The following is a 26,105-nucleotide window of genomic DNA, read 5'->3' on the forward strand; positions in this document are numbered from 1 at the left end:
CCTCGGCGCGCACCGCACGAACGGCTCACCCGCAGGGCGGACCCAGAGGGCGGGCGGCCGCGGCCCGGAAGGTTGCCGGGCAGAGCCGGGACGCGCGCGCCTCCATTGGCCGCAGGTGGGCCCGCCCCGCCCCGCCCCGCCCCGCCCCGCCCGACAGGTAGCGTCCCCGCGCCTCGCCATTGGGCCGCGGCCGCGGGGTTCCCCGGGGATTGGCCCAGGTGGCGGCCCCGCCTCGCCCTCATTGGCCGCAGGTGCCACCGCCCCCGCCCGGGACCGCCCGCCCCGCCGATTGGCCGCCGGCTGGTCGGCCATGTTCGGACCCCCCCCGCCCCGCGGGCCTCCAGCCGGAGTCCGCGCCCCGCCCGCCGCGCGCCGCCCCGTCCCGCGCGCCCGCCCCCCGCGCGCCGCCCAAGTTCCCCGGAGTCGCCCCGGCCGACGCCTCTCGGGGCCCGCGCCGTGCGCCCTTCCGCGTTCCCCGCCGGCCCCACCTGGCGCCCGGCTGCGGGGGGCCCGCCATGGCTGGAGCGCCCGGGGCGCGGCGCTGACGGCGGCCGGAGCGCCATGCCCAGCAGGACGGGCCCCAAGATGGACGGGAGCGGCGGCCGCGTCCGCCTCAAGGCGCACTACAGCGGGTGAGCGGCCGGGGCGGGCGCACCGCGGGCGCCGAGGGTGGGAGTCCGGGTCGCGGAGCGGGGCGGGGGGGACGGCGCGGCCCCTGCGGGCCCAGGGGCGTCCCGGGCGGGCCTGACGCACCGGCGCCGAGCGGCGGCCTCAGCGCCCCCCCAGCCCCGCGAGGGTTTCCTGCGCGCGGACCTGCGGGGGGGACCCCGCGGCGCACCCCTCGGCCCTGGGCCCAGGGTGACATTTTCCCTGGAAAGTTCGCTGGAACCTTAAGGTCAGACCTGCGGAGGCTAAACTTTTTGTCCGGTTGTGGAAACTGCGGGCAGACTTTGCAAATCGGGGTTTCCTGTGTCCCCACTGTACCCGCAGGCGGTCTCGGTGCCGGGGAAGGTTAGGGCCCCGGCGGAGGTGCTCGGAAGGCGGGCGCCCGGGGGGGCTGAGGCGCCTGGAGGGCTCGGGCGCCTGGGGGGCTGGGGCGCCTGGGGGTTCGGGCGCGGTTCCCCTGGGGCTGGACCTTCGGGGGCTGAGCAGCCTGGCGGCGCGCTCGGCGCCCTGGCCTCGACCTGCCTCGCCATGAAATGGGGCGAGCGGCCGCCTCCCAGGCGTCAGTGGCGGGAGCGCTGGACACTTGGCGGTGGGGAAGCCCAGAGCCCGGGATCCCCCCGCCGCCCCCCGCCCCGCGCGGTGTAGACGGCGCGGGAGGAGGAACTGGGTGTCTTTGCCGCTGCCGCCTTCCACCGGCCCGGGTGCCCGGGGTCCCGAAATCGCGCCTGGTCCCCTCGGTTCTCCGCTGCCCGGTGTAGCCACACGCCGACCCTGCGGTGAACTGGGCGGGCCGTCTGGCCAAAGCGGCCTTCCAGTTGCAGGGCGTCTGCCCGAGGGGACCCCGGCGCGTCCTCAGGCCGGAGCCCCCTCTGCCTCCTCTGCCAGATGAGGTGGCTGCGGCGGGGGTTGGTGGCTCCCCGCCCCAACAGTCCGGGCCTTGCTGCTGGCCTGGGACGGTGGGCTGGGATGGAGGCTGCTGGGGCTTGGACCCTCCTAGAGCCGAGCATCTTGTCTTGCCGGCGGGTCACCTGGAACCTCCCGGTCCCCTAAGCAGCGACTCTCCTTAATGCGGATGCGCAAGCCCAGAGGGCCTGGTGGGTGGGGTGGGTAGGAATTGACCCTCCGGCCACCCGGGGCAGGTTCCTGTGGGCCCCTGGGCGCTGAGCTTGGGTGGGGATGGGAGCTGGTCTGGGGAAGTTGCGCAGACGCAGGGGAGTTGTGGGTGCCCCGGCCACCCCATTCCCTCCGAGGCCACCCCATTCCCTCCGAGGCCACCCCATTCCCTTCGCGGCCACCCCATTCCCTCCGCAGCCCGGCCCCCCGGCGAGAGCTTTGGTTTCCAGGAGTAACGTGACCTGCTGAGTCTGGTTTCCCCAGCGGATGAGGCCACGCCCCACACTCTTTCCTTTTCCTCCCCTCCCCGACCTCTGCTCCCTCCCTTTCCCCTCCCCCTCCCCTCTTTCCCCTGCGCTCTCCCTCCCTCTCCCCTCTTCTCCTCCTCTCCTCTTTCTGGGCTGCACCTCTGTTGCTTCCCAGGCCCAGCCCCTCCCTGCCTTCCCTGCCTGCCTTTCCTATTGGTCCTGCCTCTCCAGGGCCTGAGCTGGGGGGCCTGGTCCTCAGAGTGCGGCCGTGACGCTGGGCAGTGAGGCTGGTCTGGAAAGGGCCCACCAAGGTCAGCGCCCACCAAGGTCAGGGCCCACGTGTCCTCACCCCTCCCCGCCCCCGTCCAGGTGAAATCCTGTGCTGGGATGAGAGGTGGTTTTTGTGCATCAGGGCCAGGGGCTGAGGGCCAGATACATTGAAGACACTGTTCTTTTTAATATATTTTTATTGGTTTCAGAGAGGAAGGGAGAGAGAGAGAGAAACGTCAATGTGAAAGTCATTGGGGGCTGCCCCCTGCAGGCCTCCTGCTGGGGCTTGAGCCTGCAACCCGGGCATGTGCTCTGACCCGGAATCCATCCGAGATCTCCTGGTTCATAGGTCGATGCTCAACCACTGAGCCACGCCGGCCGGGCGAAGACCCTGTTCTTAAAGAGGGGGGGTCTTCCGCCGCCCCCAGTGGCGATGTCTTCTCCTGGTCATCCTTGCCCATCCCCTGAGCCCCCCCTCCCCCCAAAGGCTTGCGATCAGGGCCTCCTTCCCACCCAGCTGGGCCCCTGGAGGGTGTGTGGTCCTTGGGGTCTGACAGAACCTGCATTTTTCCGGGTTATTTTTGGGGTGATGCTCAGCAGGTTTGGGGCCCTCATCTTCCCAGACGAGCCTCGGATGCTGCTTTTCTAAGATCGTAGACATGACGGCTGGGTCTTCCCTCTTCCCTCGCTCCAGCTCCAGGACCCCGTGTGCAAAGCTCGGGGCCCGGTCCTGTGGCCGGGAGACCTGGGGTCCAGGGAGGGGCAGTCACCAGGCTGCTGGGTGCTGATCCCTGGCCACCGCCCGAGGCTCCGTCCTGCTCAGGGGCTGCTTGATTCCGATTGGGGTGAGATTAGGGCTGGTGGTCAGGGGTCCGGCATTGGGGGTGGGGGTGGGGGTGGGAGTGGGGGTGGGATGGCCCAGCCCAGGGCACTGAGGTCAGGGCAGGCTGGTGACGAGGGGTCCTGGGGGGAACAGGAGCTTCCACTTGGAGGTAGGATGCAGGGGGAGGTCAAGGGGAAGGGGTGGCAGACCCTGACTTCCGGAATTCCTGGGGTCAGGAGGATGGTGGATGCCGGGTCAGGTGAGGGTGACCCCAGGGTGATGGGGTAGGCGGGTGGGAATGTTCCCCATCTGCTGAGACACCACCCCACCGGCTGTGGTGCTGGGGCAGGTGCTGAGGGTCTCTGAGCAGACGATGGCCAGTCCCAGAGGGCGGGGGTGGGCAGCTGGGGGCAGCCATGTGAGCCAGGCCTGTGGGCGGGGCCCTGGGCGCCTGTGCTTCCCGAGATGTTGCCCTCGGTCGGGTCCTGGATCCTGGTGGTCAGAGACTGTAAACCCTTGTTTGGTGGAATTCCGGAGCCGGCGGGGCTCGCACCGCGCAGACCTGCTCTCCTCTGGTCGGCACGTTTCAGGGCCCGGCAGATGCTTTTAAGGCTCTGCACTCGGGGTGTCAACATGGGGGACATCCCTGCAGCTTCGCTTCTGCTCTGAGGACGAGCTCCCCGCTGTTTCAGCAAAGTCACGTCCCTCCCCTTCCCTGGGGGGTGCGGGGGGAGGACAGGACTGGCGCTTGTTTCAGGGTGAGCGGGGGAGCAGAACAGCCCTCTCCCTCGTCTGGGGGGGGGGGGGCGCCCCGCCTGTGAAGGCCAGCCCTCAGAGGTGACCCAGAATCCCCGAGCCGCCTGCGGCCTCCCGCGTCAGCGTCCCATTTCTGGAGGAAGAGATGAAAGGCGGTGGCCTTCTGTGACTCGGCTTCTCAAAAATAATTGTGCCGGAGGCAGCGGACGGTCCTCCAGGGCCCGGGTCACTGCGCTGTCCTCCCTGCCCCTCCCCCACCCGCTGTCCCTTCCTGCTGGGGCCCCAGTCCTGGGATGGGGCCGGGGCGCTCGCGCATCCGCACTGTCCAGGTTTGGGGGACGGTTTAAGGGAGCAGATGGGCTTGACCTGAAGGGCCTGTGTCCACTTCCCTCAACCCCACCCCACCCTCCTCCGCCCCCACCTCACCCCACCCTCCTCCGCCCCCACCCCATCCCCACCTGCATCTCCACCCCACCCCACCCTCCTCCACCCCCACCCCATCCCCACCCGCATCTCCACCCCGACCCGGTGACTTTGGGCAGGACTGGAACCTGGTGCCTGAGCCGCTGCTTGCCCCACGCCCACTAGGGGCCCTCCCGTCCCCCCCCCCGTCCCCCCCCCCCACGGGTCCCCCCTGGGGACACCCAGGCTCCAGGACAGCTCATCCCTTGGTGCGGGGGCCTTGGTGGAGCTAATGTAACACGCGTGGTCAGTGGTTCTGGGGCAGTCCATTTATTTAGTCGGTAATCTGGCTAATCGGTCGTCTGCCTTACACTTGATGTGCGTGTCCACGCTGGTGACGTCTCCGCATCCTCTCGCCCAGGGTCATCCTGGTCACCAGCCTGGACGCCGCCACCACCTTCGAGGAGCTGTGTGCGGAAGTGAGGGAGATGTGCAGCCTCCCGCAGGACCAGCCGCTCACCCTCAAGTGGGTGGACAGTGAAGGTAGGGGGGCTGGGGTTCTCTCTCCATCTGTGCATCCGAGGGGCCGCCTCGGGCCCTGCGTGGACTCGCCTCCCTGCCGGGTGGAGACTGTTCTGACGTGGGGCCCGGGCTCCCTCCGCTCTGGGGGAGCGGCCGCGGGTCTCGGGGACCCCTTGGCCTCAGGCCTGCGGTGGCCTCAGCCGTGTGTCTTGCCGCCCAGGTGACCCCTGCACTGTGTCCTCCCAGATGGAGCTGGAGGAGGCCTTCCGCCTGTCCTGTCAGCGCAGGAGCGACGGGCTCATCATTCACGGTCAGTGGCGGGCGCGGCAGGCGCTGTGGGTGCCCCGGGGTGGGGGGGGTGGGCGGGGCAGGGCTCTCCAGGGCTGTCCTCCACGGGCTGGGAGCCTGGGGGCCCATCCTTACATCTTTGCCAGACCACCCTCGGCCTGGGAGCCACACGGAGGGTCACGGTTTAAAGTCTTAGGGCACCAGGAATTTAAGGGTGTTGACGTAATGCACCTCGTGTTATTAACCCAAGTAAAGTGGCTGTGAGCGGTGGAATCAGGAAGCTGTCTGCTTGCTCCCTGGGGCAGATGCCTGGGTCCTGGTGTGAGTCCCGGGACTGGCATCCTCAGAGTGTCAGCCCAGCTCGCCCAGCTGCCTCCCGGTCTCCCCGAGCTCGAGGGTCTGGGTGCCCAGCGGGGCGGGCGGGCGGGCGGGCGGAGCAGGGGACCGCCCCCCAGCACCGCTCGGGGACGCACAGACCCGCCCTGTGGCTTCCCAGGCTCCCAGCTTGCCTCAGCCGGCTAGACTCAGAGCCGGGGCATAAATCGAAATATCGCTATCATTCCAGTAGAGTCTTTAAGTTGGGCTTTTGCGCGGCTGGTGTGGCTAAGTGGTTGAGCATCGACCTATGAGGTCACGGTTCGATTCCCGGTCTGGGCTCATGCCCAGTTGCAGGCTCAGTCCCCAGTGTGAGGCATGCAGGAGGCAGCTGATCACTGATTCTCTCTCATCATTGATGTTTCTATCTCTCTCCCTCCGTCTCTGAAATCAATTAAGAAATATGTATATTTTAAAAGGTTGGTTTTCATTTTGAATTGGGGCTCGTCATATGTTCAGGGCTCCGCGGGGTGTCTGTGGGCCCACGAGTGAGGCTGGGGCAGCCGTGGCCGACCAGCGCGTGGCGGGCGGGAGCGTGAAACGGTCACCGTTTCCTGCCGTTGGTCGCTGTCTCTAACGCTGGGCTGCTAGTTGGTTAAAATACCCTGTTGTGGCAGCTCTTTCTACAAACGAGGCTCAGATACGGGGTTCACCTCGTCCCCTTAGTATTGGGGTGCGAGCATCACAGCCGTGGCGTTTACACACCCCGTTTTCCAGATTCAGAGGAAGGTGGCTTTCGCTTGGTTTCCATCTTCCTAAGCTTCTGTTTTAATAAGTTACCGGGGAGGCCTGGGGTCGGGTGACAGTGTTTAGTGGTGAACTGTGGGCCCCTCCCCTCGCACTAACTTAGTGCCCCTGGCGCCCCGTGCCCTGGGTCCTGTAGGAGGGACTGGGGCGGAGGCGCATGTGCTTGGTTCCCAGTCTTTGCCTTTCTTTTTAAAATACATTTTTTAATATGATTTCAGAGAGGAAGGGAGAGGGAGAGAGAAACATCAATGATGAGAGCAAATCATAGATCGACTGCCTCCTGCATGCCTGCCACTGGGGATCGAGCCCGCCACCCGGGCATGTGCCCTTGACGGGGAATCGAACCTGGGACCCTTCAGTCCGCAGGCCGATGCTCTATCCACTGAGCCACACCGGCCAGGGCTCCTTGCCTTTCTGAGCATCTCCCAGAAGCAGGGGATCTTTGGCCACGCGGGCTCTGGGCACGTGTGTGGTCAGCCCGACCGGCCGCCTTCCCCTGAGACTGTACCTGTGACAGACACTCGGTGCTAACTCTCCCCCTCTCCTCCCTCCCCGTGCAGTGTTCCCGAGCACCCCCGAGCAGCCCGGCATGCCGTGCCCTGGAGAAGACAGTGAGTACTGCCCGCCTCGTCCTCGGAGCCTGTCGGGCCGCGGGCTGAGCGTCGACATGTTTGCCCGCGAGGGGAAGTGGCGTTCGGGTGGCCTGTGGCTTAGGCCCGTTCGCTCGCCCGTGACGACTCACGGGAGTGAACGGTGGCGGACCGCCCGCCTGTGGGTTTTCACTGGCTGGTGTCCCTGCCTTTCCGTGTGTCTGTCCCGTGGGGGAGCGTGGCCCTTGGGGAGGTACCGCCAGACCTGGGAGCGCCCTGAGCTTCCCGGGGAGGGAAGGGGCCAGGCGGGGCAGCGGGCGAGGGAGGCGGCCCAGTCTTGCAGCTGGCACCCCGCCTGGCAGGTGGCAGGGCAGCTGGGCGTCCCCTGGGAGACAGGTGGGGAAGGGGTGGGTGGGGGGCGGCTGAGATTTGGAGGCGGGGAGTCCCGCTGAGAAGGCGGTGAGGGAGGCACCTCCCGGCAGCAGTGGTGCGGCCAGGGCGGGGCACGTCCAGGGGGCGCACCTGGCCCAGGAGCTCCAGCCTCAGGGAGGGAAGGGTTGTGGTGCTGGCTCAGCCTCTGCTGTGCTGGGACGTGGGGGTCGGGCGCCGAGGACGCGGGCGGCTGCCAGAGGCAAAAGGGGGTGACCCTGGCCAGTGACGACATTGCTGTGGGGTTTGGAGACCTGTGAGCCTCGCCAGATCCCGCTCGGCCAAGGGAGCCGGCCCTCGAGGCGCTGACGGGCAGCTCTGAGGCTTTGGGACGTCCCACCCGTGTGGGAGCCGCGGGTGCTGGGGGGGCCCAGGGGGCTGAGGGCCGTGTCTCCCTGGGCACGATCCCCACTCCGGGCGCTGGCATCACCGGGCCGACAGCCACGAGGAGCAGGGCGGCCCAGGATTGCTGGTCAGGACGGGCAGAGCCTTCCTCCCGGGGCCGCCCAGGCTCCTGGCTGTTTGAAGGTTGACATTCTCTCCAATCAGTATTTTACTCTTTTTAAACATTTTCATATTTCACTTGATTTTAATGCTGATCTCGGACAGTGAGGACAGCCCCCATCTGGTCACCTGATGGCCATGACACCCACGTTCATGGTCAGTTTTCGTGGCCTCGGGCAGTTCTACCCAGCGCCGAGGGTGCGTGCGAGGGTCAGATGGTGTGTGGTAAATGTGTCCCTGGGCCAGGGGGGCCCCCGCCAGGAAGGTGGGGTGGGCTGACAGCGCGGCCAGAGGCGGACACGTGGCAGGAACGTGGCCGCACGTGGCAGGAACGTGGCCGCACGTGGCACCCGGGCGCGTCTGCCTGGAGGACCATGTTGCCCCAGCCTGGCCGGTCTTCGTTGTCAGCAAAACACCTTCCCACACGTCCCATTCGATGTGAACTGAATCGGTTTTCCAGTTGGTTCTTTCTGTCCTCACCCGAGAACGTGCTTACTGATGTGTTTAGAGCGAGAGGAAGGTGGGAGGGAGAGAGAGAAACGTCAATGGGAGAGAGAAGCCTGGATCAGTTGCGTCCCGTAGGCGCCCTGACCGGGGATCGAACCCACCCCTTTTGGTGTATGGGATGGCGCTCGGCCCCGAGCCGTGCCGGCCAGGGCTGCGTGTGATTTTTGGGGGGAACCTCCACACCGTCTTCCACGGTGGCCGCTCCACTCGCCACTCCCGCCGTCGGTGCGAGGGTCACAATTTCTTCACGTCCCGTCAGCGCTTGCTTCCTGTTTTGTTCGATAGCAGCCGCCGCCCGGACGGGTGTGAGGGTGTCTCGCTGTGGTTCTGATTTGTGGCTTTGATGCTGGTCAGTTGCCTTTGCGTGTGGTGCGAGGTCGGGCCCCACCTCGCCCTGCAGCGTGGCCGTCTGTCCTCCCGGCGCCATCTGCTGAGGACACTGTCCTTTCCCGTCGTGGCCGTGGCCATGGCCCCTGGTGGGAATCCATGTGACCACAGGCGTGAGGCTGATTTCGGGGCTCCGTGCGTCCCACCGGCCTCTGTCTGTCTGTCCGTTCGCAGCACCAGTTGGTGCAATCACCGTGGCTTTGCCGTCGGATTAAACCAGGCTGTGTGGCCTCCAGGTGGCTATTCTTGTTCAGGATGGTCTGGCTGTTCAGGGTCCCTTGAGGTTCCAGATGGACTTCAGGACGAGTTTTTCAGTTTCTGCAAATAAACCCGTGGGATTTGGATGCCGATTGGATGTCATCTCTGTTCGCTTTAGGTGGGAGTGGACGGTGGATGGCTTTCCACTTAATTGTGGCTTTTGTTCCTTTTAGTTCTGTTTTTGTAGTTTTCATGGTACAAGTTGTTCTGTGTGTGTGTGTGTGTTTCACTGTCCCCATTTTTCATTTTTCATTTTTCCGTGCCCTGGACCGGAGTTGAACCCTCGGCCGCTCAGTCCGCAGGCTGACGCGTGACCACGGAGCCGCGCCGCCAGGGCTCCTTGTCCAGGTCTCCATCTCCTCTCAGGTTTATTTTTAAGTCTCTTGCTCTCTTTTTCCTGCTGTTGTCAATGGCACCGATTTACTCATTTCCTTTTTGGGTGGTTCGCTGCCCGGCCTCGGAATGTCACTGGTTCTGTTGACTGTGTCCTCCGGGTTTTTGCTGAATTTGTTGCTGAGTTTCTGGGAACACCTTTTGTGTGACGTCATGGAGTTTCCTGTGTCCATTTTACCCTTTTGCAGCCTGGATCCCTTGTTTGTTTCCTTGTCCGGCTGCTCGGCTGGCGTGCCCAGGGCGTGCTGAGTAGAAGTGGTGAGAGCGGCAATCTCCCTCTCGTCCCGGATCCGAGAGGAGAAGCTGAAACCTTACCTTTCGCCGTTGATGTGTTTGCTGTGGGTTATTCCCAGGCAGCTGTCATTCTGCTGCGGTACCTCCCCTCCCTTCTGTGGCATCGTAAACATCCTGCCCGGCCCACAAAACAAAACAACAATGAAAGACGTGCTGTCCTGTCCCTCGTTCTGGGACTCAGCTCTTAGTGTCCTGGAGTGTCTGTCTGGATGGCCTCAGGGTAGCTGCTCACACCCAGGCCTAGTGAATGGAAGGTGGAGCCCTCAGTCCCTTCCCTCACCTGAGGGGGGAGGTGGGAGGGGAGGGGCCGGAAGAGGAGTCATCTCTAGTGACCAGGGTTTAGTCCGTCACTCCGGCGAGCGAGCGGAGATGGGCGAGTGGAGATGGGTACGTGGTGCTGGGAGGACGCGGGAGCCCTGCGCCCTTTCCCCACGCCGGGCCCCGTGCGCTGCTAACGGGCGGCCCAGAGCTGTGTCTGTTTGTGATCCACCGGTGGTCCCGTGAACGTTTCTCTGAGTTCTGGGCGGAAGATTGGAGCCTGGAGGGCAGTGGTTCTCAACCTGTGGGTCGCGACCCCTTTGGTGGTCGAACGACCCTTTCACAGGGGTCGCCTAAGACCATCCTGCAGATCAGATATTTACATGACGACACATAACAGGAGCAACATTGCAGTTATGAAGTAGCAACGAAAACAATCTTATGGTTGGGTCACAACATGAGGAACTGTATTGAAAGGGCCAGAAGGTTGAGAACCACTGCTGGAGGGGGTTGTGGGAACCTCTGGCTGACGGCTGGTGGGTCCGAAGCACGGGGGCGACCTGGACTGGCGTCTGACGTTGGCCGGGGCTGGGGGGGGGGGCGGGGGGACAGTGTCAGGACGGAGCTGGGTCACGTGAGGGGAAACGCCGGCCGCACCTCCTGTCTCTAGCTTGTTGGGTGTTTTTACCGCGAAAGGGTTTTCAGTATCGTCGGATGCGTTTCATACAGTTGACGTGATCGTGTGGTTTTCCCTGTGCCCGTGAGCGTGGAATGTTACTCGTGCGTCGGCCACCTATCGGGAGCCGCCCCCTCGGTGAGCGTGCGACCCTCTCCTGTGCGTGTGACCCCTCGGTGAGCGTGCGACCCTCTCCTGTGCGTGTGACCCCTCGGTGAGCGTGCGACCCCCTCCTGTGCCTGTGACCCCTCGGTGAGCGTGCGACCCCCTCCTGTGCGTGTGACCCCTCGGTGAGCGTGCGACCCCCTCCTGTGTGTGTGACCCCTCGGTGAGCGTGCGACCCCCTCCTGTGCGTATGACCCCTCGGTGAGCGTGCGACCCCCTCGGTGAGCGTGCGACCCCCTCCTGTGCGTGTGACCCCTCGGTGAGCGTGCGACCCCCTCCTGTGTGTGTGACCCCTCGGTGAGCGTGCGACCCCCTCCTGTGCGTATGACCCCTCGGTGAGCGTGCGACCCCCTCGGTGAGCGTGCGACCCCCTCCTGTGCGTGTGACCCCTCGGTGAGCATGCGACCCCCTCCTGTGTGTGTGACCCCTTGGTGAGCGTGCGACCCCCTCCTGTGCGTGTGACCCCTCGGTGAGCGTGCGGCCCCCCCCCACGTGCGGCTGGTCCCGTGGGGCCTGGTGTCCGTGTGCACAGGGTGGGTCTGCAGGTCTCCTGTGGTTCCGTCGGGCTTTGGTGCCAGGACCTGCTGGCCTCCTAGGGGGTGAGTGTGATCTCCCCTCCTCGTGTCGGGAACGGTGGAGGAGGGTTCGTATTAGTTCTTTAAATGTCGGGTCCCGAACTTTAAAAAAAAATATATATATGTTTTATTGATTTCAGGGAGGAAGGGAGAGGGAGAGAGGAACATCAGTGATGAGAGAGAACCATGGATCGGCTGCCTCCTGCACGCCCCTCACTGGGGATCGAACCCGCAACCAGGGCCTGTGCCCTGCCCGGGGGTCGAACCGTGACCTCCGGGTTCAGAGGTCGATGCTCAGCCCTGAGCCCCCCCGGCCGGGAAGAGAGCTGTCTGCTGCGCTCCCCCTGCCGCGCACGGGCCTGCGACCCCCGACATTTGTGTCCCGTGTAATGTTCACGGGACTTTGAATGTCACAGACCGTAATCGCGTACGGTTCGTGGTTACGTCGCCGCCTCCGTTTATTTATTTAAAAAAAGTTCCGTCGTTTCGACGTGTGTCCATCTGTGCTTTGTGTTTTTTATTATTTATTTACCACAAGCAAAGGGCAGGAGTTGTTCTCTTTCTTTTAATTTTTTTTCCTGTTTCCCGTCCTGATGGCTGTGTGTGTGCTCCACGTGGGTGACCGTGGGTGACGTCGGTGCTTATGCGGGTGGGGTGCGACTTACAGCGAATTCCGTCGCCGTGGGAACGGGTTGCCTTCGCCCGAGGGCCTGCTGTGCTGTTTGATTTTATTCAGCCGATCGCAGCGGCTGGTGGGCGGGGAGGCCCTGGTCGCCCCCAGTTTCCCGGTGAAGGCACCTGGGGCCTCCTGGAGGTGCCCCTGAGCGTCGCTCACAGTGTCGGGCGGGTGAAGGGCTGTCGCCCGGCTGCCCGAGCAGGAGGAGGCCGCACGGCGACTCCAGGCCACTCGGGAGCCGCTGGGAGCGGAGTTCGAGCCCAGAGCTCAGGCCAGGGCTTGTGCTTTGAACACAAACGATCGATTTGTGAGCCGGACGCCTGCTCCTCACCCACGGGAGGGGTTCCAGCTGGGACGCCCCCCAGGCCTCTGCCCACGACACCAGCTGGTGTGTGGCAGCCGTGGGCACGGAAGGGCCCGTTGCTTCCTGCATCCCCAGGGCGACGCCTGCATTTGGAGGGACATGGGCCCGGGCTTGACTGGGGCCTGGGTTTGGGGGGTCTGCGGGGTGTCCGTCGAGGCTAAGGGTCTGCTCTGGGCGCTTCTCGGCCGACAGGCGCACGTGAGGTCCTGCTGGCGAGGGTGTGATCGCAGCCCGACACCCATTCTCACCTCCTCGTGTGGGGGCACCTCTCGCTGCCCTTCCCGTGCCCCCCACCCCCACCCCAGAGCAGCGAAAACCTCAGAAGGCCCCTGACCGGGGTTTGGACAGCGTTTGACCGGACCTGTGGCCTCTCCCCTCCCCTCGTCCCCTGGCCAGGGCACCCGGCCCCACCCCTCAAGCATCCTTGTTGGGTCTGTTCGCAGCCTCTGGATGTAGGTCAGAGGTCGCTCGCACTTGGGTGGCCGCTGTGTCCCTGCATCCTGGCCGGAGGCCCCAGCCGGCTGGGCTCCGTCCCCTCGGCCGCTGCATGCGTGGCTCTCGGAGGCCGAGCCACCCCCTTTTGGCCGCTGCCCGCTGCCCGCTGCCCGCTGCCCTGCTCGGAGGACGGAGGACGGGGCCAGGGCGCCTGGATGCAGAGATGCTGTGTCCATGTGACGTCAGCTCCTGATATCCAGGCCGTGTTTTCGTTGGTGCCTCGGCTGCCGGCTCCAGCTTCCCAGGGGAGCCGGGTACCACCCGGGCCTGAGACACGAGGAGGCAGGGATGTGAGGCTGTGAGGCGGGGCGCCGGCCTGCTTCTCAGTAGCCTCCCTGCCGGGAGCCGCCCGCCTGCTGTGGGGTCCAGGGGACAGGCAGCCCCCGAGAAAGGGCAGGACAATGCCTGCCTTCGTGCCCCGAGGAGCATAAAGGCGCCCGGGCGGGGGGAGGCGGAGGCGGAGGCGGAGGAGGAGGAGGAGGAGGAGGAGGACGGTGAGTACTGAGCATCGCTGCCCTCAGCCTGGCCCCGCAGGCCGTGTGCTCGCGGGAGAGGGGGTTCCGGCCTCCCGGCCGCACAGATGTTCCTGGCACCGACCAGCGCCAGGCGGGCGTGGGGGGGGAGCGAGGCCGTTGTTTGCGAGGCTGACGGATGAGCCGGCAGCGAGCGGGGCTGATGCAGGGGCTGCGGCGGCGGCAGCGTCCCCCCCCAGCGGGGTTCGTACGGGGGCCTGTCCGCGGCTGCGGCTCCGGGAATAACCGGATCTCCACCTGAGCCGCAGGGTGGCGGCCCTGCTGTCCGCGGTGGGCGAGGGTGTCTGCGTGGCTGGCTCCTCGCCGGCGGAGCTGCGGGCGGCCGTCCCGGCTGCAGCAGGAGCAGGAGCAGCGAGGAGGCACCTGCTCCCGCCCGCCCGCCCGCCGCTCCCGCAGCTCCTGCTCCCGCCGCCGCCCGGTCCCGGCTCCGGTTGGCACTGACGACAGCGCGTGGCCCGTGTTGACGTGCGCTGGCTGCTCGCGGCTCGGCGGGTCCTGGTCGGGGTGATGCGCGCGGCCCCTGCTTCTCCGCTCTGAGATGGTTGGAGGTAGATGCTGTGCGAGGGGCTCGCAGCGGGAGGTGGGCTGTGGGTGCTGTGCTGACGTCCATTTTACAAGGTGTTTTTCTGTAAAAACAAACAGGCAGCCCTCCCCCCCACCCCCGGCTGGTGGGGGCCGGGCGGCCCGGCGAGGGGGCTGGGGTGGGGCACCCCTCGTGTGCCTGGTGCTCCGGAGCCTGGGGGTGCAGGGGTGTGGGGGTGCCCCTCCCCCAGCAGCTAAAGGGCCAGCCCTGCAGACCCCAGGTCGCCGGGGGCGGCTGCTTGTGTTGGGCCTTGAATTAGGAGATGTGGGCCCAGGGGGCGCCGGGCAGGGGAGCGGGGCCTCGCGTGCGTGAGCAACGGAGAGATTCGCTGTGTCATGGTTTCCTCGGGACGACGGGGCGTCTCGGCCTCCTTCTCTCGGGTGCCCACACGCTGGCCGTGCACGGCTGATGGGAACCCGCAGAGCACAGATGTGCTGCCTGGGGGACCCCGAGCAGGGCCAGGGGGACCCAGAGGAGGATGGGGGACCCAGGGCAGGATGTCGGACCCCGGCTGGGACAGGGGGACCCAGAGCAGGTCATGGGGGGACCCAGAGGAGGATGGGGGACCCAGGGCAGGACAAGGGATCCAGGCTGGGACAGGGGGACCCAGAGCAGGTCATGGGGGGACCCAGAGGAGGAGGGGGGACCCAGGGCAGTACAAGGGACCCAGGCTGGGACAGGGGGACCCAGAACGGGTCATGGGGGGACCCAGAGGAGGATGGGAGGACGGGAAACCCAAGCCGGGACCGGGGGACCCAGAGCAGGCCCCCGACTGGGTCTAATCAGAGCCGGGAACAGGGGACAGGCTGGAGCAGCACCCCTTCTGGAAAGAAACACCCCCGTTCTCTGATGCCGGTGAGGGGCTGTGGCTGCCTGTCCCCTGCCCCGTGTCCCGGTCCGACCCGTGTGGGTTTGCCGTAGCCCCGTCGCAGCTGCCAGCCACCAGCCAGGCGCCGCCGCCGCGTTCGGAGCTGCCGGCGGTTACATAAGGAGTCGTGTGTGTGTGCCCGGCTCCGCACTCAGGCTCCCCTTCCCGGCTCCCCGGCCGCCGGCCGCCTGTGTCTCAGGCCCCCTCTTTGCCGGACGAGCAGCCGAGGCCCCCCGCCAGTCCCGACAGGGCGTGCCCAGTGGATGCCACCGTTGGCCACCCTGCCGTCCGGTGGGGACGCCAGCGGAGACTCCCGTCTCATGAGCTCCCTCTCCCGCGGTGGAGGCGAGGCTGGGTCCCGTCCGCTGGGCGGTCCTGGTCCCCTGGGCGAGCCGAGCCCGGGAAGGCCTCACCGACAGGAGGACCGGTCTCGGGTCTCAGGCCCTGACCTCCGACCTCTGCTGAGGATCAAAGACTCAGGCAGCGGCTGTCTCCTTTCCTGACCGAGAGCGTGGACTCCGATGGGCAGGGGGCTGTCCTGGGGGTGGGCCACGCCCCTGAGCCCGGGCCACGCTGGTCCGTCGGGGAGAAGCCTTCCTTCCGGCCCGACGTTTGCACCCAAAGGACAGAGAACGCCCCCTTTCTGTGCTTCTCGGGGAAGGACGTGTCAGCCTGGCCGGCGGGTCTGCGCCACCTGCTTGGTCCCCGCTGCCTCAGGACCTTGGCACGTTCCCTCTGCTCCACCCCGGGGCCTGGACGACCCTTCGTCCGTTTGCTGCTTCACAGCAGAGGCAGCAAAAGCTTCGTCCAAAATTAGCCGTCCAGCCGGCTGCTCCTCGAAGGTTGTCTTTGGTGATGAGGCCATGGCGACACCCACCGGGCTGTTTGTCCCTGGACACAGCGGTTTATTCCTAGGACTTTCCTGAGTAGGTGGAGTTGGGCACCTCATTGATGACTGGCTTCCCTTCCCTGTCGCCTCCCGGCTGACCCAGCCCCATTGCTGCCCTCCCAGGCGGCCGAGCTGGGAGCCGGGGGTCTGCCATTTCCCCGTGCAGGGTCGGAGGGGTGGGAGTGCCGCGCCAGCTCACGTCCTGCCTCGGTACTTGTGTCCAAGGAGACAGACGCGGGGTCCGGTTCAACTTCGTTTTATTCCTCACTCGTTTATTAGGCGAATAAGAGGTTGTAGCCTTGTCCTGTGCACCAAAGGGTTGCAGGTTCGATTCCCGGGCAGGGCACATGCGGGGGGCGGGGGGGCGGGGGCGGATTGATGTCTCTCTCTCTCTCTCTCTCTCTCTTCCTCTCTCTCAAGTCAGTCAGTCCCTGGGTGAGGACTAAAGTAGAAATAAATGAATGAATGAAGAGGTGGTACTCGTGAAGCCAGCGGGTGGAGGATGCCCGGATTTTACATTTTGCTGTCTAATTTGGTGGCTTGAATGGGTCTGGTCTTTTTAAAGTTTGCTTTTTATGATGTCTCTTCTGTGGGAAGTTTAAAAAGGTTTGATTTGCAGCAGGATGGAGCCCTCGCCCGAGCGTAGGCGGTCAGCACCCACCCCTTGCCCGGCCACGGCTCCGGCAGCCCCTGGCCGCCCACCGTCCTGGCCAGGAAGCTGCTGTTACCGCCAGGTGCTGGTGTGTGGAGTTTGCATGGGATGTTGTTTTCGTATTTTGAATGTGATTTTGAGTTTGGTGTGTTTATCTTTTAGGTCAGTGGTTCTCAACCTTCCTCACGCCGCGGCCCTTTCATACAGCTCCTCGTGTGTGGGGACCCCCAACCATAACATTATTGTCGTTGCTACTGCATCACTGTAACGTTGCTACTGTGATGAATCGTCATGTAAATATCTGATATGCAGGATGTATTTTCATGTTACAAATGGAACATCATTAAAGCATAGTGATTCATCACAAAAACAATATGTAATTATATATTCAGCATGTGTTTTCCGATGGTCTTCGGCGACCCCTGTGAAAGGGTCGTTCGACCCCCAGAGGGGTCACGACCCACAGGTTGAGAACCGCTGGTTTAGGGCATTAACTAGCCCCACGTAGTTTAAAAGAGAACAGGTGTCCCTGCCCATCCCCCCCCTGCCCCCCCCCCCCCCCCCCAGGCCTCACGTCTAATCTTAGCAGCTTCTCGGCGTTGGTTTCCAGATTTCTGAGTAACACGTTCACGCCGCTGTTTCCAGACTTTTCCGTGTGGGACGTGACGTGGTCCCCTCATCGCGGGACGTGTCCGCTCGGCCCCCCCACCCCCGCACCCCCCCGCCTCCCGCAGGGTCAGCTCCCGTCGACTGTTCAGTCGCTGCCGCTCACAGGGTCATGCCTTCCTGGCTTAGAGTTTCTGGAAGTCCCGTCTCTGATTTGACCGTCATCTTCCCAGCAGACGGGGGCCCCTCGGTGCTGGGACACCCCTCCTGTGACCTGGGCCCACCCCGTGCCGTCCTCGGGTCCCCGAGTCACTCCTGCTGGCTCCCACGAGTCCTGAGCCCCCAGTCACCTGGGCCTGAGCTCCAGGGTGGAGGCTCGCGGGGACCGGGTCTGCCTCCCCTCGTGTGGGCGGCGCTTTGGCGGCCGCGTTGTGTTGAATAGGCTTGTTTTTCGGGTCGGTTTGCATTCACAGGAAGCTGTCGGAGAGGCCCGGGGGTCCGCCGCCCCCCGATGCCTGTCCGCCCTGGGTCCTGGTATCATCGAGCTGGGCTTCCCTGGAGGGCGCGGGGGGTGTGTTTTGTTTTAACAAAAATGTCCCAGTTTCGTTCTGGTGTTTTGTGCGCGTCTGTGAAGGGACATGAGGACGCGGCGTTGCTCTGAGGCGTCACGGACTCGCAGTGTTAACCGGTGTTACGGCGGCGGGCACGGTCGCCTCCCCTGGGCTGCGCGGTGACGCTCACACAGGGTGTGGGGACTCCGAGTGCACACCTCCTCGCACACGTGGCACGGCGTGTCCTCAGACCGTCAGCCCGGCTTCTAGCGGGGGCTGTCCCAGGTCCTGCCTGCGGTCCCCAGGCCGGCCAGCGACAGGGCCAGACCCCACCGCTGCCGCCACCCCCCTCGGCCAACACGCTTTTGTTCATTGTGACTTTTCTCTGTTACTTGGAGATGCTCGGAGCAGTGCCAGCCGGAGACGGTGCTCTGACCGCAGGACCGGGGCAAGGCTGGTGGCCGTAGCGGCCCCGCCCCCCCTCCTGGTGGGACTGCACCCCTGAGGGCTGGGCCAGACCCAGATCGCTGCTGGGCCATAGTCAGCCCTTGACCAGGTCAGCCGGCGTCGCCGGGAGGAAGACCCCCCCCACTTCCTGTGTCACAGCACACGCCGGTGTGGCCCGAGGGTCCGGAACCGCCTGACTCCCTCTCTGTCGCTGCTGGTTCGAGGCCCGAGTTCTCCCACGTGGGGCCGGCGGGGCCCTGTCAGCGGCTCCCAGCGCTTGAAGGTTTTCACTGAGTTTGCTGGGGGCGTTGCTTATCTGGTCGTGTAGGTTCCGTGGACGGTTCTGTGACTCGCCACCTGGGATCGCCTCCCGCGTGCTTGGCCGAGTCTCCTCCTCTCTGAGGATCCCCGGGTTCCGGCCCAGTGGCTCCAGGACCTCTGTGCCCTGGGTCCCCCTCACGTGCCCTCCGGCCCCTCCGGGCGGGGTCTCTCCCAGGCACAGCCTCCTCCGGGGGAGAAGGGCACCTGGGAGCCAGGGCCCTGGGCGCTCAGGTCCTGGGGACCCCGCCAGACCCTCAGCTCTGCCCCCTTCCTCCCCTCCGGGTGCTGGTCCAGCTCGGCCCTCCGCCTGCCCGGGGCTGTCACTCCCACCGACCAGGACGGGCAGGCCAGCGGGCCGCCCTGTTCCTTGGTCCCGACTGCGTCTGCGCAGGTGGGGTGGGGACGGTGGGCACGTGTCCAGGCGTGAGGGTGGGCGCTGCCCTCGGGGGTTCGCTTGGGTTTATCTGTTTCTGCTTGCGCCCGTCTTAGAGCATTTTCCCCACCCTTTTCGGTTGCGTTTCACGTGTGGGCTGCGTGAGACATGTACGTGGCTCCAGCATAGCGACACGGGAAGGTTCCTGCTCCTGCGGCCGCCAGCCCCCCTCCCCCCCCCATGCGCTCAGGTTGTTCCCGTGCGGCTCAGCCTTCCTGTCCCGCGAGGTGCGTGCGCCTTTACTCCTTGCTGCCTGAGGGGAGCCTGTGTCACCCTCTTCTACTTTCTAACACTCACCTTTTTAAAAAATAAGTGTTTATTGATTTCAGAGAGAAAGGGAGAGGGAGAGGAAGAGAAACATCAGTGATGAGAGAGAATCATGGATTCGCTGCCTCCTGCACACGCCACATTGGGGATCGAGCCCACAACCCAGGCAGGTGCCCTGACCGGGAATCGAACCTTGACCTCCTGGTTCATAGGTCGATGCTCAGCCACTGAGCCAACCGGCCGGGCTCATCTACCTTTTTAAAGGTGTGGATGTGGCCGAGACTGGTTTGGCTCAGTGGATAGAGCGTCGGCCTGCGGACTGAGGGGTCCCGGGTTCGATTCCGGCCAAGGGCATGTACCTGGGTTGCGGGCACATCCCCAGTGGGAGATGTGCAGGAGACAGCTGATCGATGTTTCTCTTTCATCGATGTGTCTAACTCTCTATCCCTCTCCCTTCCTCTCTGTAAAAAATCAATAAAATATATTTTTAAAAAATCACTAAAAACCTATTTAAAAAAATAAAAAATAAAAAAATAAAGGTGTGGATGTGGCTACATATTCACCCTGAGAACAAACCAGAGTGAATGTAGCTTTTCACAGCCTCAGCGGCAGCATGAGATCCAGGAAAACGACGTTGGTGAGACTCACCACTCGATGGCCCTGTAACGCCTTCGCTCCAGCGTCTTCCAGCTGCGAACGCTTGGCCGGCTCCTGGGACAGGGCCGCAGTGTTTGCTGCAGAGAAACCTCCGGGACCGTTGCCTGTTTCCCTGCTGTGGTTGTCAGAAGGCACCTCTCTTGGCCGTTTTAGAACATCCTCTTCTCCCGGCCTCGCACGTGGTTACGGTCCCGTCACCTACGTTTCTGGGATCCTCTTCGGGGTGGGAGGCCTCGCCGTCGGCCTCCTGCGTCCCGGAGGGCTGAGCCCGTTCCCGTCTCGCGTGCGGTGAGGCCTCTCCCGCGTGCTCCCGGGCGGCCGTCACGCTTGCTGCCGAGTCCTCGCCACAGGCGCACGCCACGTAAATGCTCCGTGGCCTCCTTTCCCGCCCTGGCTTTGGACGCGTGACGTGTCCGACGACTCGCTGTGTGTGTGGGAATGCGTGAGGCGCCGTCGTCACCCGGGAGAGCCGGCTGCCCGTCGCCGGCTGCAGATTCGCGCCCACAAGCACCGTGGGTCTCACATAGTTTAGGGCATTACATGTTTTTTATTTACTGCTTTTTAGAAAGAGAGAGAGAGGACAGAAACATCGGTTTGTTGTCCCATTTATGCTGGTTGGTTCTTGGATGTGCCCGGACGGGGGATGGAACCCACAACCTTGGGGTCTTGGGGAGCCACCTGACCAGGGCTTAGTAACTGTGATTTTTATTCGAAATAATCATTCTCCTTTACCGCTGGGAGGCAGGGGATGGGTGATCGTCCTGCAAAGCACCTGAGCCGACCAGGAAGGCTCCTGGGTGACAGTCACCACCGCTTACCGAGGGTGCATCCGGGAAATTCGTCATTAGATTTCGTCATTAGAGCCCAGGCGTGAGCGGGTCTCCGAGCCCCGCGTGCTCCTCCCCAGGAGGTTTACCGCGGAGAGAACCTGCGTGACCGGGCGCTTTTCCCTCTGAAACCGGCCCTTTGGGGAGGGAGGTTCGGCCGCCGCTGTGGTGGGGGAGACGCTGGGAGTGACCTGCCGAGGAAGCGGGTCTGCGTTGGAGGCCGGCAGAGCCCCTCCGTCCAGGCCAGGGGCCCAGGCGTCCGCGGCCGGAGCCTCGGGCGGGCACAGGTGTGGGGGCTGCCTGGCGGCTGGCACGCGGTGGCTGCCTGGGCAGGGGCTTGAAGGCGGCCTTTGTTCGGACAAGCAGGGGCCCTTGTGAATAGTGGCTTTCTCTCCCCGCCCTGCGGGGTGGGGGTGGCGGGCCCTGCCTCAGGCCCCGGGTCCACTCTCCTTTCGGATGCTCCCCTGCCTGTGACCTCAGCAATGCGACCTCAGGAAGGTCACAGCTGCTGAGGTCACAGCAGCGTCTTCCTTTCCCTGCCCCAGGCCCCGCCTCCCTGGCCTGATGGCCCCGCCCCTGCAGGACGAATGAGCCTGTAAACAGCCCCCAGGGGCCACAGGGGGGGGGGGTCATACCCTCCGGTCACCTCCATCCCTGCCCCTCTGCCACTCATCCCCGCCCTCTCTCTGGTCAGCAGGCCCCTGGCGCCCTACCCTGCCTCTGCTGGGCAGCCCCTCCCCATGGCCTCTTCTCTTCTCTCCCCTCCTTCCCTGGAGGCTCTGCTTGGGGGTGCCACCCCTACGTGAAGGCTCCCCCTCACTCATCCTCTCTCGGCGCCCAGGCTGGGGGACCCCGAGTGTGGCCTCTGAGGGTGGCCCACCCCCTCTGACCTCGGGCGTGTCCTGGGCAGGAGGACGGCCCTTCCTGCCGGTGATGGAGCCTCACACCAGGGGCCTCCCAGGGTCCTGGCGGGACGGTCAGGGCGGTCAGGGCGGCAGCAGCCTGGCCGCCTGGTGTCCCGCTGCCACCTGGGTCAGGCCTCGGAGGCTCGGGCCAGCCCGGGGGTCACATGTGCCGCTCGCTGGCCGCCCGGGGCCTCGCGCTGCGCCTGGGAAGGAGCCACGGGGACAGGAGGGTGCAGGCAGCTCCGGAGAAAGGACTTTGCTCTTTGCGTTGGAAGCAGCGTCTCTGGTTATAAAAGTGACAACAGGAAGCCTGCGACGGGCAGTGACCGGTCAGAAAGATCGGACGCGCCCGGTGCGGCTGTTCCGAGTCGCCTGTGGCCTCATGTGCTTCTTAACACGAAGGAGAAATTAGCAAATTAACACCAGGTCAGATGCCACTCCTCCCGATGTCAGCGCACGGTCAGGGTTCTGTCCGGGTGGTGGGTCCGGGAACTTGCTGACCTCTCCCCGGCCCGGGCAGCATGTCCCTGGGTCCCTGGCCTCTCCCCGGTCTGGTCATCGTGTCCCCCGGGTCCCTGGCCTCTCCCCGGTCCGGGCAGCGTGTCCCCCGGTCCCCGGCCTCTCCCCGGTCCGGGCAGCGTGTCCCCCGGTCCCTGGCCTCTCCCCGGTCAGGGCAGCGTGTCCCCCGGTCCCTGGCCTCTCCCCAGTCCGGGCAGCGTGTCCCCGGGTCCCCGGCCTCCCCCGGTCCGGGCAGCGTGTCCCCCGGTCCCCGGCCTCTCCCCTGTCCGGGCAGCGAGTCCCCAGTTCCCTGGCCTCCCCCGGTCCGGGCAGCATGTCCCCAGTTCCCTGGCCTCTCCCCGGTCCGGGCAGCGTGTCCCCCGGTCCCCGGCCTCTCCCCGTCCCGGGCAGCGTGTCCCCGGGTCCCTGGCCTCTCCCCTGTCCGGGCAGCGTGTCCCCCGGTCCCCGGCCTCCCCCGGTCCGGGCAGCGTGTCCCCCGGTCCCCGGCCTCTCCCCGGCCCGGGCAGCGTGTCCCCGGGTCCCTGGCCTCTCCCCTGTCCGGGCAGCGTGTCCCCGGGTCCCTGGCCTCTCCCCAGTCCGGGCAGCGTGCCCCTCAATTCCGTGCTGTTACCAGGCCCGACCCCGCTGCACACAGCCCGCCCCAGAGGTGGGGGTGTTTCCTGGCCCCGTCGCCCCCCTGGTGCAGAACCCCAGAACAACACTCTGTCCAGGACGAGAAATAAACACTTTATCATTTAAACGTCTCCGACAGGGAGGCCCTCACGGTAGGTGGGGTCCTTGTCGGCTGGGACACGGGTGCCACACGAACCCCTGAGCCCACCTCTCCGCTCCGGACTGACAGTGGGCGGAGTGCGAGTGACCTGGGAGGACCCACTGACCCCGGGCGTGTGGCCAGAGTGCTGTGCTCCGGGGCCCTGTGCCCAGTGTCCAGAACTTTCCATCTTCCCAAATGGAAACTGTCCCCATCACACTCACCGCACCTCCCCCAGCCCTGCACCACCGTCTGCTCTGTCCCTGGACCCGACTCCAGGGCCCCTGGGGTGGAGTCACAGCCTCTGTCCTCTGAGCCCGGCTCCTGTCCCCTCGGGAGCCCGGCGTCCCGAGGCCCCGCCCCAGAGCCGGTGTCAGGATCCCCTCCTCTGGGCTGAAGGAGCCCCCATTGTGCGAAATACCACGTTTTGTGTGTGGGGGGGTTTTGTTGTTGTTAATTCTCATATGAGGGTGTTTTTTCCATTGCTTTTCAGAGAGAGTGGAAGGGAGGGGGGGAGAGAGAGAGAAACATTGATGTGAGAGAAACACATCGACTGGCTGCCTCCCACGTGAGCCCTGACCAGGGCCGGGGATCAAGCCTGCAACCGAGGCCTGTGCCCCTGACCGGAATCGAACCCGGGACCCTTTGGTCCACGGGCCGGCGTTCTATCCACTGAACCACGCCAGCCAGGGCTGAGCTTTGGGTTTTATTTATTTATTTATTATTATTATTATTTTAAAAAAAATATATATATATTTTTTAAATATATTTTATTGGTTTTTTACAGAGAGGAAGGGAGAGGGATAGAGAGTTAGAAACATCGATGAGAGAGAAACATCGATCAGCTGCCTCCTGCACGCCCCCTACTGGGGAGGTGTCCGCAACCAAGGTACATGCCCTTGACCGGAATCGAACCCGGGACCCTTCAGTCCGCAGGCCGACGCTCTATCCACTGAGCCAAACTGGTTTCGGCAGCTTTGGGTTTTAAAGAGACGGCGGGGTCAGGAGGCTGTGGGCAGGAGGCCGCGGGCAGGAGGCCGTGGGCAGGAGGCCGTGGGCAGGAGGCCATGGGCAGGAGGCTGTGGGCGTGACTCCCTGAGTCTCATCTGTTCCCGGAGCGAACAGAGCCGGCAGGATTCCCTCAGGGCCTGAGCTGGTCTGTCTGTGCGACGGGAGCTTGGGCACCTAGTGGTTTCTGGGCCTGAAGGACGGGCTGTCCGAGCCTGGTGTCCAGGTCAGTGGGCAGTGAGGCCTGGGGAGGTGGCTCCCTTGCGGAGGCCAAATGTGCTTGCCCGACGCTGGCTTTTCCTCCAGCAGAGATGGGGGGGTGGGGGGGGGTGTAAGGCAGGGGTCCATTCTGACCTCGGTTTTACTCAGACCCGGGTGCCCGGAGCCTCCCTGCCGTGTGGACTGCGTTCTGCGGCGTTTGGGGGAAGAGCAGTCCGGAAGGCCGATGAGCTGACGTCCGTGCAGAGCTGGCCGCGTGAGCTGTCGGGTGGGAGCTGGCAGTGCTGGTGCCGAGCGTGTCCTTTGACGTCACCGAGCGCCACGCTGATGAGGGACTGGGCCCATGTGCCCCAAGGGGGTGGCAGCCAGCCCTTCCCAGGGGCTCGGTGAGGGGGCGGCTTGGGGCGCAGCGAGGAGCAGGCCAGGGAGCAGGCGGGGCTCTGCCTCCTGGCGTCAGTGGTTCCTGCCCGTCCAGCTGACCAAGGTCCCGCTCTCCACGCGGACGCCCAGGTCTCCCCCGGCCCTGGGCCTCCCTGACCTGTGTGAGGGCCGTGGTGTCCCAGGGCCTGGGGGGATTGGGATGCACCCAGTCTGGGGGGGCGGTGAGGTGGACTTTGGGGAGATAGCAGAGCCAGCAGCACAGGCTGTTCCCGCCCCCATCAGGAGCTGGTGGTCTGAGAAAGTTTGTGCCCCGTGGGCCTGGCCCTGTGTACAAAGCAGGACAGGTGTGCGCAGTGGACGGTGTACATGGTGGGACAGCATGCACGCGGGGCAGGTGTGCACGGAGGAGCAGGTGTGCACGGAGGGGCAGGTGTGCACGGAGGGGCAGGTGTGCATAGCAGGACAGGTGTGCACGGCGGGGTAGGTGTGCACATGGGGCAGGTGTGCACGGAGGGGCAGGTGTGCACGGAGGGGCAGGTGTGCATAGCAGGACAGGTGTGCACGGCGGGGTAGGTGTGCACATGGGGCAGGTGTGCACGGAGGGGCAGGTGTGCACGGAGAGGCAGGTGTACATGGTGAGACAGCATGCACGCGGGGCAGGTGTGCACGTGGGGCAGGTGTGCATAGCAGGATAGGTGTGCATAGCAGGACAGGTGTGCACGGAGGGGTAGGTGTGCACGCGGGGCAGGTGTGCATAGCAGGACAGGTGTGCACGGAGGCGCAGGTGTGCACGGAGGAGCAGGTGTGCACGCGGGGCAGGTGTGCCGGCTCCTGGAGGTGGCCCTCGGCCTGTGGGAGCCACGCTGCCGCTGCCCTTTCGGGGAGCTGAGGGCTGTGCTGGGCGGCGGTGGGGGCTCCGTCCTGACAGCCGCTCTGCCCTGGAGGCCTCTGCCCGGGTGACTGTGAATCAGGTTTTCGACTCCGAGCCTCCCCAGCCGAACCCACACCCGGCGACAGACCCCGGGTGCCGCTGCCCTCGGAGACGCCGAGCCAGCCGCCTGCCCCTCGTGACCGGCTCAGAGGCGCCTGCGCTTGGGCCTAATGACACACCACCTTCTCTGAGCTGTGATTTGGGCTCCGGCGGTGGGGGAGGTCGTTGGGAGAGGTGGGTCCTGGAGCCACACAACTCGGGGTCACCTGGCAGCCTCACCAGCCCCCCTCAGAACGAGCATTCGCCCTCCCACCCCCACACGCTGCAGGAGAGCTGTTGTCTCACCGTCCGAGGCTGGAGTTTCCCTCCTCGGGCCCTGCCACCCGTCCGTCCGCCCATCCCTCCCTTCCACGCCCACGAGTGGCGGCCCAGACGCACACAGACGGGCAATTTAAAGCTCCAGGTCGCAATTAGTGTGGCCGTCACCGCGGAGCCGGGGGAAACGCTGGCTGGGGCAGGTGTGGCTGGCGCCGCGGTCCTAGGAGGGCCCGAGGGTGCCCCGTGAGGGGGAGCTGGGAGGACGGGATGCCGGGCTGAGGAAGGCGCGGGTGGGGTCCTCCAGGTGTGGGCGCAGCCGTGCCAGGCCCTGGGGTGGGCCGGGGCTGGTGAGAGGCCGGGAGAGCCTTTGGAGGCTGGGGCTGCTGGGGGGGTGGGGGCGGGGATGGGGGGAGCGGGCCCTAGCTGTGTGTTCGTGAGCCTTTGTGCTCACTCAGGGACACGGAAGCCCGGGCGGCCTGTCTCCTGTCCCCGTGATTGGACACCGTTGTCCGTGTCTGTTACGCCAGGAGCAGAGCTATTTCGAACTAGAGTTTCAGGGCACAGCCGACCCCTCGCTGCCCAACTCCGTCCGCTGCGCCTGAGTTTTGCTCTGCAGTCCCAGCGCTGGTTTTGCTGAAACTGTTTCAGAATCTGCCGC

General features: G+C 65.1%; 1 protein-coding gene across 2 annotated transcripts in view; it reads left to right on the plus strand.

The window, feature by feature from the left end:
* The first annotated feature begins 435 nt into the window (after positions 1-435).
* Positions 436-26,105, plus strand: part of PRKCZ (protein kinase C zeta) — a 62,393-nt gene continuing 36,723 nt past the window's right edge. The window contains exons 1-4 of one of the 2 annotated variants that reach the window (XM_070403878.1): positions 436-632; positions 4,700-4,821; positions 5,021-5,110; positions 6,771-6,821. In XM_070403878.1, coding sequence (XP_070259979.1) covers positions 562-632; positions 4,700-4,821; positions 5,021-5,110; positions 6,771-6,821 — 334 coding nt within the window. In that variant the 5' untranslated portion in view covers positions 436-561. The remainder of the gene's footprint in view (positions 633-4,699; positions 4,822-5,020; positions 5,111-6,770; positions 6,822-26,105) is intronic. The other variant, XM_070403879.1, reaches the window with a different exon arrangement.

The sequence above is a fragment of the Myotis yumanensis genome, unplaced genomic scaffold (genome assembly GCF_028538775.1).
Source record: "Myotis yumanensis isolate MYYU_CA2020_CCGP unplaced genomic scaffold, mMyoYum1.0.hap1 SCAF_2, whole genome shotgun sequence".
Taxonomy (NCBI): domain Eukaryota; kingdom Metazoa; phylum Chordata; class Mammalia; order Chiroptera; family Vespertilionidae; genus Myotis; species Myotis yumanensis.